Below are 22,164 nucleotides of genomic sequence, written 5' to 3' on the forward strand. Positions count from 1 at the left end.
ACAGAGCGCAAGCGAGGGAGGGGCTGAGAGAGAGGGAGACACAGAATCCAAAGTAGGTTCCAGGCTGTGAGCTGTCAGCACACAGTCTGACATGGGGCTTGAACCCACAAACTGTGAGATCATGACCTGAGCTGAAGTTGGACCCTTAACTGACTGAGACACCCAGGCACCCCTCTTCTACAAGAAATTTAATACTGAAAAAGTTATGAGCTTTTGGAAGCATAAAGAGGTACAACTCTTCTGTCAATACGGCAATTTGCAAGAGATTTAAAATTCATCAACTTTACCCCCGTGATTCTGTCTTTAGGCAACTCTATGGGAAAATGTGAAATGGAGATATATTAACAGTGAACAAACTGAAAACATCCTAGATACTGAACAACAAAAAACTGGCCTGAAAATTATGGCTAATTCATACAACAGATTGTACTGGCATTAAAAGTGGCATTTACCAAAACAGATAAACAGGGAGGGAATTCATGAGTGAAAATAATCATATGCACAGTATAAACAACTATTTAGAGGAAAAACATGGGGCACCTGGCTTAGTCGGTTAAGCGTCCAACTTCAGCTCAGGTCATGGTCTCAAGGCTTGTGAGCTCGAGCTTCACATCGGGCTCTGTGGTGACAGCTCAGAGCCTGGAGCCTGCTTCGAATTCTGTGTCTCCCTCTCTCTCTGCCCCTCCCTGGCTCCTGCTCTGTCTCTCTCTCTCAAAAATGAATAAACATTTAAAAAAATTTTTTAAAGTATAGAAGAAAAACATGCCACCATTACCAACCCCTCATACCTGCCTATACCACCAAAAACCTCAAAGGAATACAGGAAAATATTAAGTCATTATTTTGAGTAATGAGATTATGAGCAATTTATTTTTCTGCTTTTATTCTTCTAAAATAAAAGGATTAAAATACAAAATGTTTACTTTAAAAGATAACAACTTACCAACATCATATCTAGCCAAATCATCAGGCTCTGGTGCTTGCACAGCAATGTTTCCAATATCATCTTTACCAAGGAAAGATCTATCCTTAGGTGACTGATTACAAAACAGAGCATCATACAAAGCAGACTGCCCACTTTTATTGGCAAAGGATTCTACAACCTCTTTTAAAAAATCTTGCTTGTCACGACTTAAGTTTAGCAGCATGTGTCCTGAAAAACAAATTATTACCATCAATTAAAAAAGACTGTTCTTATTTGTATCTCTCAATAGTTTCATGCATATACCCTAAGGAGAAAAAAACATGACTACCTCAGAGCTAACCCTCCAACCCAGCAACCACAACGGAACAAAAAGGGTTCTTAAGCAAAAAATGGACACAGATTACAAATTTAACAGTTAACTATATCTACATGCCAGAGTGAAAGGAAAGAGGAGAGTATGTGAAAAACGCCAAAAGTATTTAAAGTATTTACGTTTTAGATGGAAAGTGTGTCATTTAAGTGGCCAAAGGAGAACAGAGCCAAGCTCAAATTCTCTGATCTGATACACCAATTTCTAAGCCTAGCTGGTAAGACTCATCCTTGAAAAAGCTTTTAAAAAACAATTATTTCCAGGGGTGCATGGGTGGCTCAGTCAGTTAAGCGTCTGACTTTGGCTCAGGTCATGATCTCACAGTTTGTGAGTTTGAGCCCTTAATGGGGCTCTGTGCTGACAGCTCAGAGCCTGGAGCCTGCTTCAGATTCTGTGCCTCCTCTCTCTCTGCTCCTCCCCCACTCATGCTCTGTCTCTCAATCCTTCAAAAATAAACATAAAAATAAATAAATATATATATATATATATATATATGAACAAAAACAAAAACAAAAACTAATTATTTCCAGGCCACACTCCCAGAGACTCTGATTCCACAGGTTTGGGGTAAGGAATCTATTTTTAAAACACTCCTTAGATAAAGTTCTCGTACCTGCTGTAACATGGATGCACCTTGAAAACACTATGATAAGTGGAAGAAGCATCAGTCACAAAAGACCACACAGTGTACAGTTCAATTTATATAAAAATGCCCAGAATAAGGAAATCTAAAGAGATAGAATATGAGTGGGTGTCCAGGACTAGAGGGTTTGGGGGAAAATGGGAAGTGACTACTAATGGGTATGATGTTTCTTTGCAAGGTGATGAAGATGTTCTAAAATTGTGGTGATGGGTGCACAATTCTGTGAACATACTAAAAACCACTGAGTCGTACATTTATATAAATTATATAGTATGTGAATTTACTCTCAATTAAGCTGTTTAAAAAAAAAAAAAAAAAAAAAAAAAAACACTCCGTGAAATAATTCTGCTAGTCAGTCAGGTTTGGTTACCACCAGACTTATCTCTCCAAAAATTTGCAGCGACAGATTCAGGAATGCCCAGATCAAAGACATTAAAATACAGTTCATTTTACTAACTGTAACCCTGCAAAAGCATCTATGACAGCCTCGCAAGGCAGACAGGAGACATAAGAAGAAAACACAAAGTTACTTAAGGACTGAAAGTCCACCTTTCACAAAAAAGCAAGCTGTGGGATAGAGGAGCAATATAAGCTTTGACCAACAGTCTAACTACAGACAAAACTTACAGTAACTTTAATTTAATACTACTACTTGCTCTTTACAAAGTTCATTCAATTTTATATCAAAATTGCTTCTTATATAAAGCATTATGCTTCTTCAGCTCATTGCTTGATTCACTGGCCATATGAACATCTTGAAGTTTCTGCCTCAGCAAAACCAGATAATATGTAATAGACCTTTAAGATCCATCCCAAATAGTCAAAAGTGGAAATAAATTTACAAATTCTAAAAGCCTAACAGTATGTTAAGTATATATCTTTTATTTTCTTTACTGTGTGGTCAGTTCCTTAAGAGATCCATTACTTCACCTTTATATCCTCCACAGCAGTTATCTTAGAAACTACTGATGTTAAATGGCTGGCAGATCAGTAATTATTCTTAGTTCAAGAAGCTCATTAAAATATCAAATGGAGGCTCTAGCAACTAGATAAAGGAGGGATTAAAGAGTTTCTCCAGGGGCACCTGGGTGGCTCAGTCGATTAAGTGTCAGACTTCGGCTCGTTCATGATCTCACGGTCTGTGAGTTCGAGCCCCGCGTCGGGCCCTGTGCTGACAGCTCAGAGCCTGGAGCCTGTTTCAGATTCTGTGTCTCCCTCTCTCTCTGACCCTCCCCTGTTCATGCTCTGTCTCTGTCTTAAAAATAAGTAAACGTTAAAAAAAAAAAATTAAAAAAAAAAAAAGTTTCTCCATCCAGAAGCAAACAATATCAAACATTTGTTACCTTCTGAAGGAGACACTTCTAGTTCTCTCTTGCCCTCATCCAAGATGGCAAAGAGAAATGATTATGCAAAGTATCTCCTAAACAGACAGGATTATCATAAGGTGTACTCTAACAGAGAAATTTCTTTTTCTTTTTAAAATAAAACTAATTAAACGTTACCATTACCTGATTGGCTCAGACGATCATAGGCCATCATTTCCAGTAGATTTTGTCCAACTTCTCCTTTTATTAATTTAATCTTTGGTCTTGGAACCTGATAATTTTAAAATCAAGTCTTAATTTAGTGATACCCATATTTCTAACAGTAATATGTTCCTTTCTGTTACAATGTGCTTTTTTGATGATGAACAATTAACCAATGGTTAAACTGAGTAGGAGTTGCAGTTTTTCAACTGAATAAACTGGGAAATCAAGGATTTAGTTAATATATAAAAGCTGTCTACAAAGATTAACATCCAAGAAATTACTTTCTACTATAAAAGCGCCTTCAAATGCCACACTACAGACAGTACGCTTTTAAAGAGCATGGATAATATGGGACACCACTGGGATAAAGTGGTACAGCCAAGAGAGGAAAAGGGACTCCAAGCTGTGTCCTATGAAGAGCTGAAAAAATGATGAAGAAAATACAATAGTTCCCTTCAGATATTAAGAAAATCATTCACAAATGAGTTCAATGTTTTTAAATAGTACCAAAAGAAAAACACCAATGGGTAAGAGGCTGAAAAATACTTTTGCTACACATAAGGAAGCACTAAGACCCAAACTATCAAAAATGCAATGGGCTATCTTGAAAAGTAGTGAATGTTCAATCACTGAAAATATTCAGTCACAGACAACAGGCACTTACTAGAGATAGCCCTTTAAAAGCAATACATGAGTGGTTAGAGTAACTGCTTTTAAATTTCAATGACTTTCTTAATTGGTAGTGGTCTGGTGCAACTTCTGTGAAGTTGGAAATTTGACAAAAGCCCTACAAATTATAAATGCATAAATACACTTTGATTCTTCTTTCAAGAATTTATTTTACCCATAAATTTTCACATGTGCAATACCACAAGTTATTCATTAAAGAATTATTTGAAATAGCATAGCAAGAAAGTAAAAGTAACCTAATGACTTGGTTTTAGGGAACTGTTTAAAAAAAAAAAACCCAAAATTACAGTACCTTCATAGAATGGAATGATATGCAACCATTATCAAAACAAATGAGGATGCAATACTCATGCTATGTTTTCTATACCAACATGGAAATACCACCAACACATATTTCATTAAAATAAGCAAAGGAGGGGCACCTGGGTGGCTCAGTCGGTTGAGTGTCTGGCTTCAGCTCAGGTCATGATCTCACAGTTTGTGAGTTTGAGCCCCGCGTCAGGCTCTGTGCTGACAGCTTGGAGCCTGGAGCCTACTTCCGATTCTGTGTCTACCTCTCTCTGCCCCTCCCCCCATCTCAAAAATAAACATTAAAAAATGTTTTAAAAAGTAAAAAGCAAAGGAAATAAAAATGTACAGAATGTATCTATCTGTAACTTTTTAAGGGAAGTAGGAGTGGGGCAGTGTCTATTTGCTTATATATGCACAAAACATTTCTTGAAGAACTCACAAGAAATGAGTATTATTAGTTCCCCCAGGGAAGAGAAAAAATGACTGAAAGAACAGAAGTAGAAAGGAATTCTCACGGTATACTCTTATACACCACTAGAGTTTTAAACCGTATGAATACAATCACTTTTCCAAAGACACTAATTTTTCAAAATATATTCCTTGAATCTAAAATCTTCTTATTTTGAATTTTAGAAACATTCGTTAGACTTATGCTTTTATCCGTAAGTTTTCTAAACATGATGGCAAACTGTTTCTGAAGATGTTGAAGAGCACACAAAATGAAAAACAAAATGTGATATAATTCATTTTGCTTTCAAACTGACCTCAATTCATAAAACTGGCCCCTTTTACAGTTATCATTTGTGACTAATTAGTTATCAATCCACTCAGTCACGTCATCCCAAGCCAACATATCCTCATCTGAAATTAAACAGTTTCAAGAAAGACTTTGTGTAATGCCTACCTGAAACGCAGATACACTTACTAAAACCACAACATTCCCTTGATCAAGAGTCTGAAAATCCTACCATTAAAAATGCTAGCCTGACAGGATTCCTTAAGCACTCCTATGCCAGTCTACACTTCCTCTGTATGCTTATAATCATTTGATAATTAAGCTTTACAACACATGGTAATATAAAATTCAAGCATCTAAGAGGTTTCCATTATTTATCCATTCAATGGAAATGTGTAGTAGGTAAAAGAGAAGTACTGAAGTGGACGTCTATATGCTGAAATGAGACAATGGAAAAACAGTGAAAAAAGCAAAATGTTAGACAGTAGATAAAGCACACCTTCACTGAGGCAAAACAGTTTTAAAAGTAAAGAAAGGAGGGGTGCCTGGATAGCTCAGTCAGTTAAGCACCTGACTTCGACTCAGGTCATGATCTGTGGTTCATGGGTTCGAGCCCCACGTAGGGATCTTGTGCTGACAACTCAAAGCCTGGAGCCTGCTTCGGATTCTGTGTCTCCCTCTCTCTGCGCCTCCCTTCCTCATGCTCTCTTTCTCAAAAAATAAACATTAAAAGAAAAAAAAAAGTAAAGGGTGTGTTTTATGCTTACATATGCAGAAAAACTTCTAAATATTCAAGATACTGATAATAGTCTTTGTCTTGTAGGAAAGATTTGAGTGAATGGTTTAAGAAGGAAATTGAGGGGCACCCAGGTGGCTCAGTCAGTTAAGCATCTGACTCTTGATTTCAGCTCAGGTCGTGATCTCATGGTTTGCAAGTTCGTGCCTGGCACTGGGCTCTGCACTGACAGCGTGAAGCCTGGTTGGGATTCTCTCTCTCTGCCCCTCCCTGCCTCTCTCTCCCTCTCAAAATAAACTTTAAAAAAAATAATAAAAAAAGAAGGAAATTTAGTTTTTACCACTAAAAAGGGTCAAAGTTTAAAACAGTTGACTGCATTAACTTAAAAATATATATTTAAAAAATTAAGAGTCCAGTTTCCATTAAAAATAACTCACTTCTTTGAAGATTCTTTAATAATATTAATCGTAAGAACCTTTTAGTGCCTACATAAATTAGCAACTTCATTAGCTTCACTCTATTTTCACTAATACATATATTTTTGATGAACCCAAATGCTTCTGCTGAGCAAACAGGAGCACTTAACATCGTGGGATGAGTATCAACAGTGTTTAAAAAAAGATCTATATAATATGAACTAGAAGGAGGAAGCTTCCCTAAAAGTACAGTGAATCCTTTTTTCTTTCCCTCAAGCAAAAGACAGTTCACCAAAACTAACAATTATTCTTATAAGCCAGGCCCTTTGCATTTTGGAGCAGACTGCTTATCTCTTTTCATTTCAGAATATTAGCTAACTAAAGAAAACATTAAAACTACAAAAATGGATTGGGGAAGGGTTAATGGCCAGCATCTCATCATCATAATGGTTCACATTTTGGCATCTTTCCTTCATGTCATATTCTTTTAAAAAAATTTTTTTTAATTTTTATTTATTTTTGAGAGAGACGGAGAGAAGGCTTGAGTGGGGGAGGGGCAGAGAGAGAGGGAGACACAGAATCCGAAGCACGCTCCAGGCTCCAAGCTGTCGGCCCAGAGCCCAATGCAGGGCTCAAACCCACGGACGGTGAGATCATGACCTGAGCCAAAGTCGGATGCCCAACTGACTGAGCCACCCAGGCACCCCGTTCATGTCATGTTCTATGTATAAAGAAAGGAATTACATTTCCAAAGATGAAGAGATACTGTTATATACTATAGATAATATCACCAATGTTATATACATATTACATACATTATGTGTTTCAATTAACATGTTAAACACATTCTTCTATCACAGCTTATGTAACCATCCCCAAAACTTACTTAAGTTTCTGTCCAAGTTATGCGTGCACATCTTTTTGAATCAAATTTTATCCATATTTGAGATTATTTCCTTATTACAGGTTCCCAGAAATGGCAGAGTAAAAAGATCAAACTCTTCAAAGTGGTCTTCCAGTAAGTCAAGCAATACAGACTGCCACCAGCAATGCATCAACATACCTGTTTCACCTCACCAATACTGTAGAAATATTCTTATTTTTCACCTTTCAAATAAACTATTTTGACTTCAATTCTACAGATTTATTTGTATTTTCAATATATACCAGGACACATCTCCATGTAAAATACAACAGAGTCTCAGTGAAATGTCAACTACACCCAAAACCAGGAAAAGCTTACCTGAAACGCTATAAGATAGCACAATGCAGCCAGTTCAGAGAGGGCTCGCCATTGCAGATCACTATGCTGACCCATCTTCAAAAGCAGAGAACCAGCATGCATGTAGAAATGCCCTTTTACTTCTAAGAAAGTAGTTGAGAGTTCATCATTTCCACCCACACAAGATTTCACAGACTGAAGAGCACTATCAAAACTGTAATATTAAATTATTAAACAGGTATTAAACCTATTGCATTGTGAATAATCACGGTTTCATGACTTAATTAAAAATTAACAAAGGAATTTATTTCAAGCTTCATCTTTCACATTCAAACTAATAATCTTTTCTCTATTTTATAAATCATGAATCATCTAGTGTTTGTTTTTATTCAACATACTTTCTATACTTCAAGCTTAGCCTCGACAATATCTTATTCCAAACAGTTATTTCCAGCCCTCCAATCACAGAAAAGCTACAAACCAGAAGGTAAGATTACTAGGGCACCTGGGTGGCTCAGCTCGTTAAGCATTTGACTCTTGGTTTCAGCTCAGGTCATGATCTCACAGTTTCATAGGTTCAAACCCCGCACCAGATTCCATGCTGACAGTGCAGAGCCTGCTTGGGATTCTCCCCCTCTCTCTGCCCTTCCCCCACTTGTGCTGTCTCTGCCTCTCTCAAAACGAATAAATAAACTTAAAAAAAAAAAAAACAAAGATAAGATTACTGTCCATGGTGTATGTTCCATAACTGACCAGCACAAAACTGGAAAACTAAAATATTTTCCAGTTTCTCCTAGATCATACGGTTTCGCTATTTAATTCAAAGGTGGAATTTCTCAAATTAGACATGCCATTTTCAAATTATAAGTAAATAACTGATAAGATATTTGGGATAACTACAGGCTTAAATTGAATTTCTATTATTTGTAAATGTACTAATTAGTGCTTCTAAATTCAAATGGCCCTCAGCATCCTCACTTTGTAAGAAAAGCAACACTTGATAGAAATGTGAAGCATGATTTCTAAATAGGTTATAACAAGTAAGTTCCAGGAACCCCCTGGTTTCTCAAGACCCTTTCAGGGTATCCATGAAGTTCAAATTATTTTTTTAAGTTTTATTTATTTTGGGGGGTTAAGGGGCAGAGGGAGAGAGAGAATCCCAAGTAGGTTCTGCACTGTCAGTGTGAAGCCCAATGTGAGGCTCGACCCATGAATCCTGAGATCATGACCAGAGCCAAAACCAAGAGCCAGATGCTTAACTGACTGAGCCACCCAAGTGCCCCAAATTTAAATTATTTATAGTACTACTAAGAAACTGTCTTTTTCCACCCTCACTTTCTAAGGTGATCAAAAATGTTTGAGTATATAACCCATATAAAAGAAAACATCCTAAATATTTTCTAAAATAATCTGAAAGTTGAAGTGTTTTGGATACCACCCTTACTCGCCACTTAGAACACTAAGAAATTCTTCAAGAAATTACTGTATCCCCTAACTCCCTGAACATCAGATGGGGAACAAAAATTACTTTTCAAGCAAATGCACAATCTATACCAGAGACTGACAAACTACTTCTATAAAGGGCCACATACTAATATGGCTGTGCAGGCATATAATCTCTGTCACAGCTGCTCAACTCCAACACTGTCATATGTAGGCAGCCACAGATAATACATAACAAGAGGCACAGCTGTGTTCCAATAAAAGCATATTTACAAAACCAGGCAGTGAGCCATATCTGGCTTAGAAGCTCTGGTCAACCCCTGCTCTCAACTAACATTCTCATACAAATCCAAGTGATGTTTTTGTTCAATGAAATTTATTTTAATAAATGGAGATATGATCCTGGGAATCAAAATTTAGGAAAACAGAAAAATCATACATTATATTTTAGTTATCTTGTTTCTAAGCAAAAACATTAAAAGTTTTCTGAAATGTTGGGGATACTAAATGCTTCTACTAAAACATCTGACACATGGAAGTCTATTTTGATTTTCACTCAAGATTATATATCATTTTTGAAATAAAATATGAAATAGCAGAACATTCATTTGCAGGACTACTAAGCATGCCAAAATTGGATACATAACTATAACAATGTAATCAAGTCTGTACAGTAACACAGTTCTCTAAAAAATCAAAGTCATACAAAACCAATTATAATATCCCCAAAAAAGACGTAAGAGAGTTATGGTATTAACTATCACCCCTGGGTATTTTATAGAAATAGTGACCCAGTAAAGATGGTTAGACCAGTGTACTGAATCACTACAAAAAGAAAATCTAAAATTGACACCAAAGTACTTTCCTTAAGTCGACATACCTTTCCAATAATTCTCTACTTTCTTGCACATCTCTGGTAGAGAGCGTAAGAAGCATAAGGTTAGCATAGGCCAGAAGTAGATCTTTATTGGCAGTTTGCCAGCTACTTTTATCAGACTCCAAACACTGTGAAGATTCCATATATTCCTGTTTTGTAGAAAAAACAGTGAATTACAAAGCTTTACCAAGCATTGTAAAATTAGTTTTATGTCTAGTTTTAGGTCTATCAACGCTTTTGCCCATCCTTATACTCATTAAACCACTGATTTTTACATCAACCTATGAAAACACCAAAAGCATATATATTTATTGCATTTATCTCTCCAATCTACCCATTATAAAACTGAAATCATCCTAGTAAAAATTTCATTTCAGAGTTGCTATACATAAATGGAAGAAATTTAAGTCTCAGAGAGCACCGCTAAAATACAAAAGAATGTATAGTAATTATCTACATAGAAGCATAGAGACCCAAGAGTTTTTACCTACCTTAAGGGTCTGTACAACACATGAATTCCATTGTAAACTTGAACGCAAAGTTATGTTTTTCTCTGCCTCATGGCAGTGGGCCACAGCATCCTTCAATCTTTTATTTGAGCGATATAGCTCTACTAGTCGGATGTTTACATAGACATCATCAGGTCTTGCATAAAGTTCTGACTGAATCAAATCAAAAAGTTTATTCCATCCATCTTCACCTTTGCAATCTAAAAGCTGTTCCTATTAAAAAAAAAAAAATCAATGATTTAGAGAAATGCCTGTGCACGTTTAAGCACATCATGGTTCCTATGAACACCATTCCACTGTGTAGGGCTTTAGTAAATTATCACAACTAGTACCATCCTATATATCCCAACTCTCATGGAAGAAAGCTGCTCCCAGCCAGAAGCTAAACCTCAAGAAACTTAGGTGGAGAGAAACATCTGGGATTACATAATAGCAATGGTTGCCCACATAAACCTCACAGATGGCCAGGACTATTGCCCCACATCTCTGTACACCCCAGTCACCACCAGAAGCCTAGCTTTCCTGTCAATCCTCATACCAAGGTCCTTATCCTCTAACTGTTCTGCACCTCCATAATCTGACTCAATCCCCTATCCACTCTGCTCACACTTTAAAGCTTCTAATGTTCTGCTATCTTCTCAGAGTCCTCACCATCTAGCCTTAACTAAATGGAGTATTACCTTGAGATAACCCCCATTACTTCTCTGCCATGGTAGCCTTTTCTCTGTTAGCCTATATACAAGTAGAGGAGGTACAGTTAGTGACCTACTCACCTCCAAATCATATATCCCCCCCCCACACGTTTATAATCCTGTTTTCCAAAGGACATGTTATCTAATTCTTCCACTCATTCCTCATGAGCAGCTGGAATACAACACTCTTCCTCCATTGCTAATAGCCAACTAGTATCAGCAATTGAAAGATGTGCAAAGATATACAATAGCCTGGCTACTCGGTTCTTTAATTACCTCATCTCCATGGCTTTGCTCTACACTCCAGCCTCAGCCATCCATTGAGCACTGACTTGGGTCTTCAAAGTCTGTATTTTGGTCACACTGGTTAGATCACTATACCCCTCTTATTCTTTCACCTCACTGTGGGCACACATACCCTCACTGCCACATATATTTGTCTCTACCACATGGAAAGAAAGCTGTCTTCAATACACTGATATCACCAAGTTTTAATTTTCTACAAAACACATATTTTCCTTCTCTGTCAAACTAAAATGCCATAATCCCTAATATTCATAATTACTGCTTGCTCACAGATGCCCTCAATTAATTCCCTCTACCTTTCCTTAGAAGAACCCTACCATCTGCTTCCTTTGAGCCTTATATACTAACAGTTGAGCAATAGGGGACAGGGCATTTGGGAATTTGGGGAAATCACAACCAGGCTAACTGACTTTCATAACCTCGAGACTCCAAACCGGTAATGCCTAGAACAAAATTCTACTTGACCTCTAATAGATTCACTTTCTCCATTCTCTGAAAAGGTTACTTCAGAGGTACCTGGGTGGCTCAGTTGGTTAAACATGAGTTCAAGGCCTCTGTTGTTGAGCTCTATGCTGCCAGTGTGAAGCCTGCTTGGTACTCTCTGTCTCCCTCTCTCTCTGCCCCTTGCCTGATCTTTTTCTCAAAATAAATACATAAACATTAAAAAAAAAAATCTGTAAGTAAAAGATCAATACCTTCATAGCTGCTTTTCAAAAACTCTACTCTCATATCCAAGAGAAAAAGCCCTCTCACCAATATTTTCATTCATTAAACAAATGCCAAAAAACTACTTACCTTAGTTAAGTCTTAAATTTTAGAAGAAATAGAATTGCATTTCAAGCTCAAAAAAATGGGGGAAAATCTGATATAAGAAAGGTTTAGCTTTAGACAACAGTATCTTTAAAGTTACTAAAGAAAATCACCATCCTTCAGAAGCAGCTCATTTTTCTTTTTTTACAATACCAGAAAAATAAACTCCTACCAATATATATGTTCCTTAATGTTAATGTCATCAAATAAATTGGATTGTCAAGGCCAATAAGGAAATTATATTTCAGGCATAACACAAAGACAATAAGGTAAAGAAATCTACACACTTGGACCTGACATTTTAGATTAATATTTAAAACCCAGCTGCTTATTATAGGAAGAGGAAAACAATGTTACTAGTTTATCTCTAGGGTTGTTTTTATATTTTTTTAATTTTTATATTTATTTTGAGAGAAAGTGTGTGCAAGCGGGGCGGGGGGGGGGGTGGCGGGGAGAGAGAGAGAGAGAGAGGGAGAGAGGGAGAGAGAAGAGAGAATCCCAAGTGGGGTCCACACTGTCAGCGTGGAGCCAAATGTGGGGCTCAAACTCACCAACTGTGAAATCATGATCTGAGCAGAAACCAAGAGTCGGACACTTAACCAACTGAGCCACCAGGTGTCCTGGAGTTTTTTAAATACTTTAGATTCTAAAATCTGTACACAGTTGTTCATATGAGGTAAAAGCCAAAAACTGGAAACAACCAAAATATCCATCAAAAGTAAATGGTTAAGGGTGCCTGGGAGGCTTGGTCAGTTAAGCATCCGACTTCAGCTCAGGTCATGATCTCGCGATTTGAGAGTTCGAACCCCACATCGGGCTTGGTGCTGACAGCTCAGAGCCTGGAGCCTGCTTCCAGATTCTGTGTCTCCCTCTCTCTCTGCCCCTCCCCTACTCATGCTCTGTCTCTCTCTGTCTCTCAAAAATAAATGTTTAAAAAAAAAAAGTAAATGGTTTAACCTGTGGAATATATCCACACACAAAATACTACTCAGCAATAATAAAAAGAACAAACTACTGATACACCCAACTTGGATGGATCTCAAGGGCATTACATTCAATGAAAAAAAGCTGACCTCATAAGACTGTATATTGCATGATTCCATTTATATAACATTTTGAATCACAAATTTATAAATATGGAGAACAGATAGTAACTGCCAGAGTTAAGGATGATGGGAAGGAGAGGGGTGGGTAGGACCATAAAAGGTGAAGCTTGAGGGAGATCTTTATGATGAGGTAGCAGTTCTATACTTTTAATTGCAGTAGTGGTTACACCAATCCTTACATGTGACAAAATGAAAAAGAACTATACACGCACATTGTACCAATGTCAAATTCCTGATTTTGATATTATACTATAGTTACGTAACACATAACCAGTGCAGAAAGCTGGGTGAAGTATACATAAAACCTCTCCGTACAATCTTTGCAATTTTCCTGTTGAAAACAAATTATTTCAAAATAAATTCTATCAAAAATATGTGTAACGGGGCGTGACGGAACTATTAAAAACAATATACAATTGACCCTTGAACAATACAAGTTTGAAATGCACAGGGGTCCACTTACATGTGGATTTATTTTCAAAAGTAACAGTACAGTACTATAAATATATTTTCTCTTCCTTATAATTTTCTTAAAATTTTCAATTTATTTCAATCGTAAGAATACAGTATGTAATACATATAGCATACAAAATATGTGTTAACTGACTGTTTATATTACCAGTAAGGCTTCCTTCCAGTCAACGGTAGACTGTTAATAAAGTTTTTTGGGAGTCAAAAGTTATATGCAGAGATGCCCAGCTGGCTCAGTCAACAGAATATGGAACTCTTAATCTTAGGGTTGTGAGTTTAAGTCCCATGTTGGGTGTAGAGATTACTTGAAAAAATAAAATCTTAGAAAAAAAAAGCTGTATGCAGATTTTCGACTGCATAAAGTGGGGGGGATCATGGCCCCCAGCCCCCATATCGTTCAAGGGTTAACTACACACTTAAAATGTTTGCCTAACAAATTTGTAAAGACTTGCTCCAAAAGATTTACTTAAGTAAACTACATTTACTCAGTAAAAAATAACAATTAGAATTGGTCAATACATTAGCAAGAAATTCCTATTATTTTTAGTAGTTATCTGTAACATACTGGAGAAACTACTTTTTCTTTTGCTTGAAAACATCACTATCCCATAACATAACACAATCCTTTTTTTCCCTAAAGATTTTATTTTTAAGTAATCTCTACACCCAACGTGGGGCTCAAACTCACAACCCCGAGATCAAGAGTCACACGCTCTACCAACTGAGCTAGCAAGGCACCCCAATTCCTTCCATTTTTAGGTAATAGTTCTTAAAAAGCTTTAAAATAGGGCATGTGGGTGGCTTGGTCAGTTGAGCGTCCGGCTTCTGCTCAGGTCATGATCTCGCGGTCTGTGAGTTCGAGCCCTGCATCGGGCTCTGTGCTGACAGCTCAGAGCCTGGAGCCTGCTTCAGATTCTGTGTCCCCCTCTCTCTCTGCCCCTCCTCCACTCATGCTCTGTCTCTCTCTGTCTCTCTCTGTCTCAGAAATAAACATTAAAAAAAAAAAAAAAGGCTTTAAAATAACACTAACCTGTCATTCTTTTCACCCAATAAAGCAAAAATTTTCTATCAGACCTCAATTTAAGTCTTAGCTCTGCCATGTAGCTACAAAACTGTAAAATCCCCAAAATATTAATCATTTCATAAGGGTAAATGAGATACCACTTGTAAAACATAATAGTATCTTAAAAAAACAGCATATGCTCAGAAAGGTTTTGAAGGAAAAAAAAATTTTGTTCTGCCATTTTTTACAGATATAATTGACATATAACTCTGTATTAGTTTAAGATGCACAATACAATGATTTGAGACATGTATATAGTGAAATGATTTCCACAGTAAGTTTAATTAATATCCATCACTTCACATGGTTATAAATTTTTTTCTTGTGATGAAAACTTTTAAGATCTACTTGCTCCCTTCACAGCTTTCACATATACAATATGGTGTGGTTAACACTAGTCACGATGTTATCCATCATATCCCTGGAACTTATTTTACACACAGAAGTTTGCACCTTTTGACCACCTTCATCCATTTTCCATCAACTCCTACACCTACTGGTTTAAGGTTTGCTACTGAAAAGTCACTTAAACTCCAAATATCAGAAATGGTTGTGACTTAAGTTTTCCCTGACTGCTTTATTTTTTAAAGTTTATTTATTTATTTTGACAGAAAGTATGAGGGAGAGAGGAATAGAAAGAAAGGGAAAGAGAGAATCCCCAGCAGGCTCCACAATGTCAGCACAGAGCCTGACACAGGGCTTGAGATCATGACCTGAGCCCCAAATCAAGAGTCAGACACTTAACCAAATGAGCCACCCAGGCACGTCCCCAACTGCTTTTATTATGATTTGTTTTATTCAGTTTTTTACCTTTAGTTTATAAATTGCAGGACTTCCTGGGAAAAGTTTAGCTGCTCTTTCAACCCAATATTTTGCTCTTCCATCAGTAACATCATTTTTACAAAGCAATTCTGCAATCTTCAACACAAGATCTTTTTGTGTTGGGTTTAATTCCACTGAACGCTGATATCAGAAAAGAAATAATAAAATTAGTACGATTCCTAAGGTACCTACACTCACCTATAAAAGCTAAAAATTTATTATTGTCCACACTAAAAACTCTTCTAAATGACAATGTGTTATTTAAAAATTGTTAAAATTAAAGTGCCTTGGAATTTTTTTGCAGATGAATTAAATAAAAATTATGTTTTTATTAGGTAAATATCAAAAAAAAAAAAAGAAAGAAAACCACTTACAAGAACAGCATTTCTGGCCATGTTAGACTTAGAATTTATAGGTGTTAATCTTTTACAAGTGCTAACTTCTTAATGATTAAATTACAGTGTACATTGGGCCAAATAATTTAAAATCTGTTCTAATCTGTATTGCTTAATAGTACTATGATGCCAACGCTTATTTTCATGGCATCCATAAAATATATTTGAATTTATTATATAAACTACGCTGGGCATATGTGTGGTGGTGCAAAGGCTATATTTTAATCTTAACAGTTTACCTTATAACATTCGACAGCCTTGTCTATATTTTCCTCAACTTCATAAAGAAGACCAAGAAATCTGTGAGCTTTGGGATCCCTTTCTTGCACATTAATATATGTAGATATATATCTGTATAAAAATAACAATATAAAAATAAACAATCTTTAAATTTTCACATTCAGAACTCTATGTAAATACTAACCAAAGAGAACATCTTAAACCAAAGCAACCACTAAACTAATTGACATTGTTATTCTAATTATTGCCTACCACTATTTATTTACAGTAGAATATGCAGACAACTCAAAAGTATCCATAAGAATAAACACAAACATACTTACAAAAGTGACAATAAATTCATTCTACCATTAAACACTATATTTACTAAATGTTTTTTCTAATGCTACTCACACATAAGAAATGAATGCATAAATTGCTTTTTCTTCCTGATATTTTGGTAAAGCACTTAAAGGGTTTTACATAGGAAGCAGAAAACAATTATAGTAAATATTTTTAAAGTATCATAATGCAAAATACTAAGAGTAACAACTTTCCAAATAACAACCAAGAGAATGCATTTACCTTTTTTTTTTTTTTTTTTAAGTAATCTCTACACCCAATGTGGGGCTCGAACTCACGACCCAAAGATCAAGAGTTGCATGCTCTACTGAGTGAGCCAGCCAGGGTGCCCCAAGAATGTACTATTCACCTTCTAAATAAAAATATAATATCTAACAGTACTGTTCCCATCTAAAATAGAACAGAGGAAAAATTACTAAATAAACTAGTAAATGTAGGTAATTTCCATTTCTTACATCAGGTAACAGCTAAAAAATAAGTTAAACATCTTCAAGGCTCAGTGAGTATTTCTGAAGGAAAAAGTGTCATATTAATAAGGAACAGTGTTGACAGCCCCACTGCTGTTAAATAAAGGTGTTACCATTTTCCTTACTTAATAGCATTTCCATCTTCCCATTAATGCTTTAACCTGCCTGCCTTCCCTTCTAATTTCCTGCCTTAAGCCACTCCCAGTCGATCACCAACCTTCTTTGCCTTACAGATGAGACAAAGCCTCAGAGTGTTACCTACTGAGTCAATTAAAGATCTTTTATAGAAGCTATTCATTCTCCTGCCCAGAAATCACAGTTTAATTTTATATTCATTGGTAATTTTCAAACTGATTAAAGTAATAGGTATCTAACCAGAAAGAAATTAAAAATAAACACGGTTCTCTTTATTCCTTAGAAGTGTTTTAAGCCTAATGATTTCTTCCTGAGTATAAACAAGCAGCAGGCATGCAGAAAATACTCATTCTAGGCTCAATCTCCATGGAATTGAGGCTAGTTCTTTATAACAGTCTGAAGTGATCGAATACTTTATTTCCAGGACATGGAAGAAGAAGAACTGCTAAAACATCATATTTTCAGCCATTTCAAGTAAGAATACAAGGGGAAAAATTGATTTTAGAAAACTAAAGTATGTTTACAGTTTGGTACTTACTTTTTAGCAAGATCGTATTCTTTTACTTCATAGTACAGCTTTGCAAAATAGAATCCCTTCATTGACTTCTAAAAAAAAAAAATTAAGAGTTTTTACTTTTCATATTTTGAACTTTGTAAAGTTTTCACAGAACTAAAAATTTGTCCTAATGAGATTAATATTAATATATTTGATTTCTGTTCACCTAAAAGGTAGGAAAAAAACTGCCTGTATAAATGCATATATATTGTAAAAGTCATGACTCCATGTTTTATAATTCTCATCATAAAACAAAAAATAAATTTAAAAAACAGCAAAACAAAAGACGATGTCAGAAATTAAGAATTTATTACCAGCAAGAAACCTGAAAACCATGTAGTGCCACTCTCTCACTTTGAAGATAACTAAACCAACAGAAACCTGTTTTCTTAAGGAAGGTGAGGTATACTAGAAACCTCTCTTCTCTGGTCATATGTAAGCCTTTATGGGGAAAAATAAGCAGGTACTTCCACTCCAGTAAGGCACCGGGGACTCTCTGGTCCAGGTACTGTTATCTCTACAGATCACTATTTTACCCTCAAGAAATTAAAAAGGCAGAAATAAAAGTTGAATTCTTCCAGTAATAAGCCAAGTCCACATGCTGGCTCTTTTATTCCCAAGTTTAAAATGCTGGGACACACCAGATAATGTTGTACACACATGATAAAAGAGTACACAGCCATCAAACACCTAATCTTTGAAAACTATACAAGGACACAGGAAAAAAAAAATCAATATATTAAGTGAAGAAGTCTACTACAAAGCAGTATGTTTTCATTTATTCTTTTTATTCTAAAAAATGCACATTTAGGATTTGTTCGCTATGCCTACTATTATTCACCAGGCACTGTTCCAGGCACTGGGGAACCAGTAGTACACAAAAACATCAGTCTTCACGAAGCCTGCATTTTAGGAGTGGTGACAAGCAAACTGTTATCTATACAGGAGGAAAACAGAGTGCTATTTTGTACTATTTCATCTATTATTTATAGTATGTCACATTTTAAACAAAGCTAAAACCAGTATTCATCTCACAAATCACAGAATCCTCACTAACATTGTGCCCATTTAGTTGTTTCTTCTTTCCTAGTTGGTGACGGTGCTGGGGCACAAATAGATTCTATAGAATTTATAGATTCTATAAAGTAAGAGAGAGACAGAATTGTCAGAAAAGGTCTCATCAAGATATTTGATCAGATACCTGAAGTGATGTGGTTATCTAGGGCAGACTAGGCAGCACCTCGATTACAATAATTTAATCCCCACTGTTTACTATGTTTCAACTTTTCCTTTTCAATGAAACCTACAGAAAATACTCTTAAATCACATTCATCTTCTTAAATTACTCTTCTCATGACTTCAAAGATACCAGGCTCTCTAGTTTGACTTCTACCTTAGTAGCACTCCTTCTCAGGCTCTTCCTCACAGACTTCCCCTAGTCCTAAACCCTCTACCCTTTCAGGAGATCTCATCAGCAACATATACTGAATCTCACCTATGACCACTGATACGTTGACTATAAAATATAGACCTTTGGCTCTCATTTTTCCTGAGCTCTAAACTTATGTGCAAAATATAAAATATCATCACCAAAACCTGTCAGTTCTATGTTATCTCAATCTACTAGTTTTTCTTTCTTTCTTTTTTTTTTTTTTAATTTGAGAGAGAAAGAGAGAACAAGGGGGGGGTGGGGGGAGAAGGACAGAAGGAGACAGAATTCCAAGCAGGCTCCACACTCAGCACAGAGCCTAACATGGGGCTCAATCCCACAACCCTGGGATCATGACCTGAGCCGAAATCAAGAGTCAGATGGTCAACCATCTAAGCCGCCCAGGCGCCCCTCAATCCATCCATTTTTCTACAGCTCTGTTGCTACCACCGAAGTCTAAGGCTGCTATGATCTCTCTCTAGGACTTCTGAAAAAGCTAATTCGTTCCTGCTTCCTTGTATATATTTTTCCTCCCATCTAATTCATTCACCAAAGGGGTATAATTTCAAACATAAGACAATTCATGTTATGCCTTTGCTTAAAACTTAAAATCCTGCCATGGCTTCCAATTATACTTTGAAAATGCCCAAATCTCTCACCAAAGACTAGCATGATATGGCCCCTATCCAGCTCTTTACTTCAACTTTACTTCATCTGGCCTTTGCATACTATAGTTTAATTTTAGCCAATGACTAAAACCAGAATGCATCTCTCTAACAGGGGCAGCCCTGAGGAATGTTTTAAACAATCTGGCCAACAGCAGGCATTAATGTGATATGATTTCCATCCAGTGTTTTCAATGTCATAGAAATTCAATGAATGTATGTAAATGAAAAAGAAACTATTAATTCCCTTAAAGTAGACCAATGCCTCATCATCTAAATAAACACACACATGAATGAACAAACAAGATTCTCACTATCCTAATTAAACCACAACTAAGGGGAAATAAGTTTCAGAGAATCACCTGGCCCTCCAAAAAAACAAAAACAAAAAAAATCACTCTATTGGGCATGACTCTAGTCTGGCACAGTGAAACAACGAGAAGTGTAGAATAAGAGGGAGGCCACCTGTGCCACTCACCTCCCTCTCACCTCCCCTGTACACATTGGGGAAGCAGGGCTGGGTCCAGTATATCTGTCAAAAACATAACACAGGTATCCTTAGCTGAGTAAAGAGAGCAAACTCCAGTGAAGCAAAAGGGGGAAAAAAAGAAGAAAAAAAAAATCTACATTTTCAGTAGGAATACAGACCCAGAAAGTGGGGTCTCTGAATCCTTCTGATCTTTTTAAGTTTTGAGGAGATGCTGGAAAAGTTACCATACTAACTTTGGGCAGCCAAACCCTCAGAAATCTCACTGTTTGGTCCCTGATATCACTTCTTCCTATCTTTGTGAAGCAGAAGTCACCTATCACTGTATTGTTCACTCACTAAGAGAACTAGGTTTATTGAGATCTTCACCCAACACGAGCTGAGTTTAGACCTTAATGAGACAAACTGATTTGACTCTGATGATAATGGGTTGTTTACATAATAATCTGCTCAGTACAAAGAGGAGCCACAGTTCAGACATCAACTGCCTGCATGAGCTTACCAGATGAGCAACTAAGACATATGAGGTTCTGACTAAACACTTACAGAATCCCATCTAGGCAGGACAACACAGCAGCACAGTTGTGGTTCAGACAATTCTGGACAGCACTCTCCCACTGTCTTCCCTGACTGAAGTACACCTCCTTCATTATTTCTCACAAAATCCTGTTTATTTCCTTCACTGAATTCATACAGGTCATAATTATTTTTGTTATTATGGGTGTCTATCCCTCAAAACTGTAAGGCTCCACTAAGGTAAGGCCCCTGTGGCTTATCCACCACCATGGAACCAAGAATATTAACTGGCAGGTGTCACATATTCACTATTTACTGAAATACACATAAATTTGTGTACCCGATTATTTCCTAATAAATTCCTAAAAACTAAATAACTAGTTCAAAGAATATAAATATTTGAACCGTTTGCTATACTGCCAATTTTCCCTAAAGCGTCTACCTATTTACTTCCCTACTCAGTATTTGAATGCCTAAGTCAGAGTGCATATTCTTCAAAATTAATTTTTCCCATTTCTTCACTCATCACTAATTTGGTAAGTAGAAGAGGTATGACTAAGTCAACCTGGTATTTCTCTGATTAAGAAGATCAGTTTCTAATATTCACACTGAAATATTTATAGTATCAGTTCGCTGCTAACATACTTTAGCCATTCTCAACTTTGAAAGGACAGAGAAAAGATTATCTCACTAATTTTTAAAGAGTTCTTAAAACCCTTAATGGTTCTTAAACCATACTGACATTTGAGGGCTTTTTACAAAGCTTTCCCAGGTTGCCACCTTTAATTCAGTGTTTAATGTGTTTGTGAAATAACGCTTCAACTTGTATGCAGTAAAAACTATCTTTGCTGTTCATTTTTTTCAAATTATATGGTAAAAGGATCTTTCTCATATGAGATTAATACTCATCTATATTTTCTTTCAGTTTCTCTAAAATTACTTTTAAGTCTAAAACTTAATTTGGTCAATAATACAGGCTAAAGCCCAATTTTTTTAAATAAGTTATTAAACCAAAAAAATTCATTAAGTAAGTGGCAACTGTTCAAGTAACATCTACTAAATGATCCATATGATCCATATTTTCTCTACTTCTTTCGAATGTCATTTAGCAATGCCACATAAGTCTTCTGTTATAGCACCTTAACTTAATAAAACCCCTTTCCCAGGACTCCTGGGTGACTCAGTCAGTTGAGCATCCAACTTCAGCTCAGGTCATGATCTCACATTTCATGAGTTCGAGCCCAATATTGGGCTCACTGTTGTCAGCACAGAGGC

The 22,164-nt window shown here is 36.3% G+C and overlaps 1 protein-coding gene across 2 annotated transcripts in view; it reads right to left on the reverse strand.

Moving 5' to 3' along the window:
* RANBP2 (RAN binding protein 2) overlaps nucleotides 1-22,164 on the reverse strand; it is an 81,540-nt gene that overhangs the window by 39,097 nt on the left and 20,279 nt on the right. For both annotated transcript variants that reach the window (XM_042981053.1, XM_042981052.1), the window contains exons 2-9: nucleotides 17,775-17,842; nucleotides 16,292-16,403; nucleotides 15,646-15,798; nucleotides 10,370-10,600; nucleotides 9,882-10,027; nucleotides 7,580-7,772; nucleotides 3,447-3,534; nucleotides 944-1,153 (exon numbers count right to left, since the gene is read on the reverse strand). In XM_042981053.1, the coding sequence (XP_042836987.1) occupies nucleotides 944-1,153; nucleotides 3,447-3,534; nucleotides 7,580-7,772; nucleotides 9,882-10,027; nucleotides 10,370-10,600; nucleotides 15,646-15,798; nucleotides 16,292-16,403; nucleotides 17,775-17,842 (1,201 nt within the window). The remainder of the gene's footprint in view (nucleotides 1-943; nucleotides 1,154-3,446; nucleotides 3,535-7,579; nucleotides 7,773-9,881; nucleotides 10,028-10,369; nucleotides 10,601-15,645; nucleotides 15,799-16,291; nucleotides 16,404-17,774; nucleotides 17,843-22,164) is intronic.

Source organism: Panthera tigris, chromosome A3 (genome assembly GCF_018350195.1).
Source record: "Panthera tigris isolate Pti1 chromosome A3, P.tigris_Pti1_mat1.1, whole genome shotgun sequence".
Lineage (NCBI taxonomy): Eukaryota > Metazoa > Chordata > Mammalia > Carnivora > Felidae > Panthera > Panthera tigris.